The sequence below is a fragment of the Macrobrachium nipponense genome, chromosome 43 (assembly GCF_015104395.2).
Source record: "Macrobrachium nipponense isolate FS-2020 chromosome 43, ASM1510439v2, whole genome shotgun sequence".
NCBI lineage: Eukaryota > Metazoa > Arthropoda > Malacostraca > Decapoda > Palaemonidae > Macrobrachium > Macrobrachium nipponense.
Window position 1 is genome coordinate 6,995,103 of NC_061104.1, and position 7,322 is coordinate 7,002,424.

The 7,322-nt window shown below is 56.0% G+C and overlaps 1 protein-coding gene and 1 long non-coding RNA gene across 2 annotated transcripts in view; both read left to right on the forward strand.

Moving 5' to 3' along the window:
* Nucleotides 1-1,446: 1,446 nt before the first annotated feature.
* On the forward strand, nt 1,447-2,997 carry LOC135213819 (uncharacterized). The gene is made up of 3 exons (XR_010314215.1): nt 1,447-1,573; nt 2,400-2,569; nt 2,706-2,997. It is a non-coding gene; the product is annotated as an uncharacterized LOC135213819 (long non-coding RNA).
* Nucleotides 2,998-6,346: 3,349 nt separating this feature from the next.
* Nucleotides 6,347-7,322, forward strand: part of LOC135213789 (uncharacterized) — a 58,803-nt gene continuing 57,827 nt past the window's right edge. Inside the window, exon 1 of the mRNA XM_064247917.1 lies at nt 6,347-6,674. Coding sequence (XP_064103987.1) covers nt 6,347-6,674 — 328 coding nt within the window. The remainder of the gene's footprint in view (nt 6,675-7,322) is intronic.

Sequence of the window (7,322 nt, forward strand, 5' to 3'; positions counted from 1 at the left end):
CGGAAAGGGCCAGTGAGCGTTCAGCGGTCCACCGGCCGCCGTCCATCCTCAAGCCAGACTTGGGTTCGGGGGCCTCCGTCGGAAAGGGCCAGTGAGCGTCTGGTGGTCCCCTGGCCGCCATCCATCCTTAGGCCAGACTTGGGTTCGGGGGCCTCCGTCGGAAAGGGCCAGTGAGCGTCTGGTGGTCCCCTGGCCGCCATCCATCCTTAGGCCAGACTTGGGTTCGGGGGCCTCCGTCGGAAAGGGCGTCCGGCGGTCCCCCCGGCCGCCGTCCATCCTAAAGCCAGACTTGGGTGCGGGCGCCTCCGTTGGAAAGGGCCAGTGAGCGTCCAGCGGTCCCCTGGCCGTCGTCCGTCCTCCAATCAGACTTGGGTTCGGGTGCCTCCATCGGAAAGGGCCAGTGAGCGTCCAGTAGTCCCCCGGTCGCCAACTGTCCTCCAGCCAGACTTGAGGTCGGGCGCCTCCGTTGGAAAGGGCCTGTGAGCGTCTGTCGGTCCCCAAGCTGCCGTCCGTCCTCCAGGCAGACTTGGGTTCGGGTGCCTCCGTCGGAAAGGGCCAGTGAGCGTCCGGCGGTCCCCCGGCCGCCGTCCGTCCTCCAGACAGACATGGGTTCGGTCACCTCCGTTGGAAGGGGCCAGTGAGCGTCGGGCAGTCCCCCGGCCGCTGTCCGTCCTCCAGGCAGACTTAGGTTCGGTCACCTCCGTCGGAAAGGGCCAGCGAGCGTCCGGCTGTCCCCTGGCCACCGTCCGTCCTCCAGCTAGACTTGGGTTCGGGCGCCTCCGTTGGAAAGGGACAGTAAGCATCCTGTGGTCCCCGGCCGCCGTACGTCCTGCAGCCAGATTTGGCTTTGGGCACCAATGAAGGTCAGCTAAGTTCAGGCGACTCCTGTTCGGGAACCTTCTGTGTCGATTCTTCCTGGGATCCCTTTCCGTCGGAAAGAGCCAGTGGGCGTCCGGCGGTCCCATGGCCGCTGTCTGTCCTCCAGCCAGATTTCGGTTCAGGAGCCTCCGTCGTAAAGGGCCAGTGAGCGTCCGGCGGTAGCCTGGCCGCCGTCTGTCCTTCAGCCAGATTTGGGTTCGGGCGCCTCTGTCGGAAAGGGCCAGTGAGCGTCCGGTGGTCCCATGGCCGCCTTCCGTCCTCCAGCCAGATTTGGGTTTAGGCGCCTCCTTCGGTAAGGGCCAGTGAGAGTCCGGCGGTCCCCTGGACGCTGTCCGTCCTCCAGCCAGATTTGGGTTCGGGCGCCTCCTTCAGAAAGGACCAGTCAGCATCTGGCGGTCCCCCGGCCGCCGTCCATCCGCCAGCCAGATTTGGGTTCAGGCGCCTCAGTCAGAAAGGGCCAGTGAGTGTCCAGTGGTCCCCAGGCCGCCGTCCGTCCTCCACCCAGATTTGGGCAAAGACAATACACGAAAGATGGGAAGCTCAAGCCACAGCTGCATCGGCCGCATACAATTTAGTACCTGGCATGAAATGAAGATGGCGGTAGCATTGCACCTGCCTACATCGTCTGTTTGTTTACAAAGACAATCCATCGTCTGGATCTTGTGGGAGCATTCATATGGGAGAGCATAAGTAGGTTAGGTAAGTTAGTGTGTTTTACTTTAATTTCAAGTTCACTAACCTTTTAATCAATGATTGAATTTTCCTATATGTATGGATAAAAGCATTCAAAATAAAAAAAAATTACATGCAAACCAGCATATCTGCTCCCACAAGATCCATTCTTACCGTTTCATCTATGTTTCTGCAATATATGCTCATAATTGTTCAATTTTTAAAATGAAATCTTGTAATTGGTACCAACACCCCACGTAGTATTCCAAAGTAAATTTACCATTTGGCAGAAAATGTACGCAGTAATACAGTAGTAATAAATTGGCAAAACAAGTTGTGAAAACCTATGATATTTGCTTGTACTGTACATGATGCAAAAAGAAACATGGTTCAAGTCAATTAGAATCATTGTTTCAAATTCTTTTAGGAATGTGCATGCTTCTTGCAGAAATGGCCTTTTACTAGAAAATACCCGGCAGAAGTGTTGGTTACATTACCTTCATAAAAGGGTGCCAATTGAATATGCATTTTTGAGAACTCCCACAATTGGGCTATGAGATTTTAATAAATTGTTATAAATAGGTTCTGACTTGATCAAGAGCTTAATAAATAATCATAAAATATAATAAACTGTATTCATCCCTCTAGGTTCTTAGATTTGTCTGACACATATGTATTGTTTTATGTACAGTATATATTTTAGGAATAAGTACCTAAATATCAGATATATAATTATTAAGAAATACTGTATATTGTAACTTCCCTTAGACATGGATTTCAACTTCCCTCAAATGACAAATGATGAATTGCCACCCTGCTTCATAATATCTTTGTCTATGTATTTGCAGATGCCTACAGTGGATTAGAGTTGTCAATATTAAATGTCTTCTTGATAAAAGTACAAAATATGTAAACAACTGTTGTAGAGTATGCAGTCTTCACTTTTCCTGCAAGAACTATGTGACTCCGGATTCCTCAAGACTCAATAAAAATGCATGTCCAGATCAAAATCTTGCAGGTGTGGATGAATATGTTATTACTATAATATAAAGATGTTGTTATATACTGTAATTTGTTTTATAATACATTTTTATAGTACAGTATTATGCACTGAAAATGTTAGTTATACTAGTAACTCTTTCCCACTTTCACAGGTAATCCAAATGATACATCTGCAGCACCAGCAATAACATACAACTCTGAGTGCAGTACTGCAACATTTGAAAGCATTTTTGAAAAATCTGGCACAGGTACAGTTCAGTGCACATTTCCATTTTTACTTCATTAATATTGCTTTTAAAGGAGTAAAATGTCAGTAGATTATAAAAACCTTGAAGTGTTATGCTGTAATTTGATTAGCATATACAGTATTACTAGTGCCTGTTCTAAGTGAAAGTGTTTCATGTGATTTTGTTTAATAATTACTCAAGCCCAAAAAAAGGAAAATAATTACTGTATACTATATTGGTGAAATAATAAGATAATTTAAGAATAAGTTTGTTTCATTCTAACAGCCCTCTCAATTTTAGATACAGATACTTAGCAATTAATGTTACATTAACTGAAGGATTTTATTTAATGATTCAGAAATGCCTAATATATAAGTCATAAGCTATGATAGAGCCCTATAATCATGTTAACAAACAATATTAATCAATTTAGTATTCAATAATTTATAAAGAGAAGTTTATTGCAGCATAAGAATAAATTTTAACATTTAAAAAAGCCGCGCTACGCCACAGCCGAGTTTTAGTTTAGGGCATGATCAATAGATGGCGCGCATTCTGATGGGTTGGATGATGTTTTTTTTAAAGGTATTAATAGTCAGTTTCCCATCTTTCGTGTATTGTCTTTGGATTTGGGTTCGGGCGCAACCGTCAGAAAAGGCCAGTGAGCGTCCGGCCGCCGTCTGTCCTCCAGCCAGATTTGGGTTCGGGCGCCTCTGTGGGAAAGAGCCAGCGAGCGTCTGGCGGTCCCCTGGCCTCTGTCCATTCCCCAGGCAGATTTGGGTTCGGGTGCATCCGTCAGAAAGGGCCAGTGAGCGTCCGGCGGTCCCCCAGCCGCCGTCCATCCTCCAGATAATTTGGGTTCGGGCGTCTCCTTTGAAAAGGGCCGGTGATCGCCCGGCGGTCCCCCGGCCGCCGTCCGTCCTCCAGCCAGATTTGGGTTCAGGCGCCTTGTCGAAAAGGGCCAGTGAGCGTCCGGCGGTTCCCCGGCCCCCGTCCGTCCTCCAGCCAGATTTGGGTTCAGGCGCCTCCGTCGGAAAGGACCAGTGAGTGTCAGGCGGTCTCCCGGCCGCCGTCCGTCCTCCAGATAGATTTGGGTTCGGGCGCCTCCTTTGAAAAGGGCCGGTGATCGTCCGGCGGTCCCCCGGCCGCTGTCCGTCCTCCAGCCAGATTTGGGTTCAGGCACCCCCGTCGAAAAGGGCCAATGAGCGTCCGGCGGTTCCCCGGCCCCCGTCAGTCTTCCAGCCAGATTTGGGTTCAGCCGCCTCCATCGGAAAGGGCCAGTAAGTGTCCGGCGGTCCCCCGGCAGCCCTCTGTCCTCCAGGCATATTTGGGTTCGGGCACCTATGAAGGTCCTATGAAGGGCGTCCGGCGGTCCCCCGCCCGCCGTCCGTCCTCAAGCCAGACTTGGGTGCGGGCGCCTCCTTTGGATAGGGCCAGTGAGCGTCCAGTGGTGCCCTGGACGCCGTCCATCCTCCAATTCAGACTTGGGTTCGGGCGCCTCCATCGGAAAGGGCCAGTGAGCGTCCGGTAGTCCCCCGGCCGCCAACTGTCCTCCAGCCAGACTTGAGGTCGGGTGCCTCCGTTGGAAAGGGCCAGTGAGCGTCCGGCAGTCCCCAAGCTGCCGTCCATCCTCCAGGCAGACTTGGGTTCGGGCGCCTCCGTCGGAAAGGGCCAGTGAGCATCCGGCGGTCCCCCGGCTGCCGTCCGTCCTCCAGACAGACATGGGTTCGGGCGCCTCCGTTGGAAGTGGCCAGTGAGCGTCCGGCAGTCCCCCGGCCGCCGTCTGTCCTCCAGCCAGATTTGGGTTCGGGCACCTCTGTCGGAAAGAGCCAGTGAGCGTCCAGCGGTCCCCAGCCGCCATCCGTCCTCCACCCAGATTTGGATTCGGGCGCCTCCGTTGGAAAAGTGCCAGCGAGCGTCCGGCGGTCCCCCGGCCTTTGTCCATTCCCCAGCCAGATTTGGGTTTGGGTGCATCCGTCGGAAAGGGCCAGTGAGCGTCCGGCGGTCCCCCGGCCGCCGTCCATCCTCCAGATAGATTTGGGTTCGGGCGCCTCCTTTGAAAAGGGCCGGTGATCGCCCAGCGGTCTCCGGCCGCCATCCGTCCTCCAGCCAGATTTGGGTTCAGGCGCCTTGTCGAAAAGGGCCAGTGAGCGTCCGGCGGTTCCCCAGTTCCCGTCCGTCCTCCACCCAGATTTGGGTTCAGGCGCCTCCGTCGGAAAGGGCCAGTGAGTGTCAGGTGGTCTCCAAGCCCCCGTCCGTCCTCCAGATAGATTTGGGTTCGGGCGCCTCCTTTGAAAAGGGCCGGTGATCGTCTGGCGGTCCCCCGGCCGCCGTCCGTCCTCCAGCCAGATTTGGGTTCACGGCGGGCCCCGTACGAATAAAAGGGCCAGTGTGAGCGGCCCGCCGGTTTCCACGGCCCCCGTCCGTCCTCCAGCCAGATTTGGGTTCAGCCGCCTCCGTCGGAAAGGGCCAGTAAGCCTCCGGCGGTCCTCCGGCAACCCTCCATCCTCCAGGCATATTTGGGTTCAGGCACCTATGAAGGTCAACTATGAAGGGCGTCCTCCGTCGGAAAGGGCCAGCAAGCGTCCGGTGGTCCCCTGGCCGCCATCCGTCCTCCAGCCAGACTTGGGTTCGGACGCCTCTGTCGGAAAGGTCCGGTGGTCCCATGGTCGCTGTCCGTCCTCCAGTCAGACTTGTGTTCGGGCGCCTCTTTTGGAAAGGGTCAGTGGGCTCTGGCGGTCCCCAGGCCGCTGTCCGTCCTCCAGCCAGATTTGGGTTCAGGCGCCTCCTTCGGAAAGGGAGAGTGAGCGTCCGGTGTTCCCCTAGCCGCCTTCCATCCTCCAGCAATGTTTGGGTTTGGGCACATCCTTCGGAATGGGTCAGTGAGCGTCAGCGGTCCCCCGACCACCGTTTGTCCTCCAGGTAGACTTGGGTTCGGGTGCCTCCATTGGAAAGGGCCAGTAAGCGTCCGGTGGTCCCCAGTCGCTGTCCGTCCTCCAGCCAGATTTGGGTTCGGGCTCCAATGAAGGTCAGCTAATTTCAGGCACCTCCTGTTCGGGAACCTCCTGTGTCGATTCTTCCTGCCCTTTCTGTCGGAAAGGGCCAGTGGGCATCCGATGGTCCCCCAGCCGCTGTCCGTCCTCCAGCCAGATTTCGGTTCGAGCTCTTCCGTCGTAAAGGGCCAGTGAACGTCCGGCGGTATACCAGCAGCCGTCCGTCCTTCAGCCAGATTTGGTTTCGGGCGCCTCCATTGGAAAGGGCCAGTGAGCGTCCGGTGGTCCTCCGGCCAGCAACTGTCCTCCAGCTAGACTTGGGTTCGGGCGCCTCTGTTGGAAAGGGCTTGTGAGCGTCCGGTGGTCACCCGGCCGCCGTCCGTTCTCCAGGCAGATTTGGGTTCGGGCGACTCTGTCGTAAAGGTCCAGTGAGTGTCCGGCGGTCCCCAAGCTGCCGTCCGTCCTCCAGGCAGACCTGGGTTCAGGCGCCTCCGTGGGAAGGGGCCAGTGAGCGTCCGGCGGTCCCCCAACCACCGTCCATCCTCCAGGCAGACTTCGGTTCGGGCACCTCTGATGGAAAGGGCAAGCGAGCATCCAGAGGTCCCTGGCCGCCGTCCGTCCTCCAACCAGACTTGTATTCAGGCTCCTCTTTTGGAAAGGGCCAGTGAGCGTCCGGCGGTCCCCAGGCCGCTGCCTGTCCTCCTGCCGGATTTGGGTTCAGGTGCCTCCGTTGGAAAAGGCCAGTGCACGTCCGGTGGTCCCCCAGCTGCCTTCCGTCCTCCAGCCAAATTTGGGTTCGGGTACATCCTTCAGAAAGGGCCAGTGAGCGTCCGGCGGTCCCCCGACCGCCGTCTGTCCTCCAGGCAGACTTGGGTTTGGGCGCCTCCATTGGAAAGGGCCAGTAAGCGTCCGGCGCTACCCGGCCGCCGTCTGTCCTCCAGCCTGATTTGGGTTCGGGCACCAATGAAGATCAGCTAAGTTCAGGCACCTCCTGTTCGGGAACCTCCCGTGTCGATTCTTCCCGAGTGGTCCCCCGCCAGGTTTCGGTTCGAGCACCTCCGTCGTAAAGGGCCAGTGAGTGTCCGGCGCCGCCGTCCATCCTCCAGCCAGATTTGCAGATGCCTCCGTCCTTCATCCAGAGTTTGGTTCGGGGGCCTCCGTCGAAAAGGGCCATTGAGCATCTGGCGGTCCCCCGGCCACTATCCGTCCTCCAGCCAGACTTGGGTTCGGAGGCCTCCGTTGGAAAGGGCCAATGAGCGTTCGGTGGTCCACCGGTCTGCGTCCATCCTCAAGCCAGACTTAGGTTCGGGGGCCTCCATCGGAAAGTGCCAGTGAGCGTCCGGCGGTCCCCTGGCCACTGTCTATCATTAGGCCAGACTTGGGTTCGGGGGCCTCCATCGGAAAGGGCCAGTGAGCGTCCGGGGGTCCCCCGGCAGCCGTCCGTCCTTCAGCTAGATTTGGGTTTGGGGGCCTCCGTCGGAAAGGGCCTGTGAGCGTCCGGCGGTCACCCGGCCGCCGTCCGTCCTCCAGGCAGACTTCGGTTTGGGCG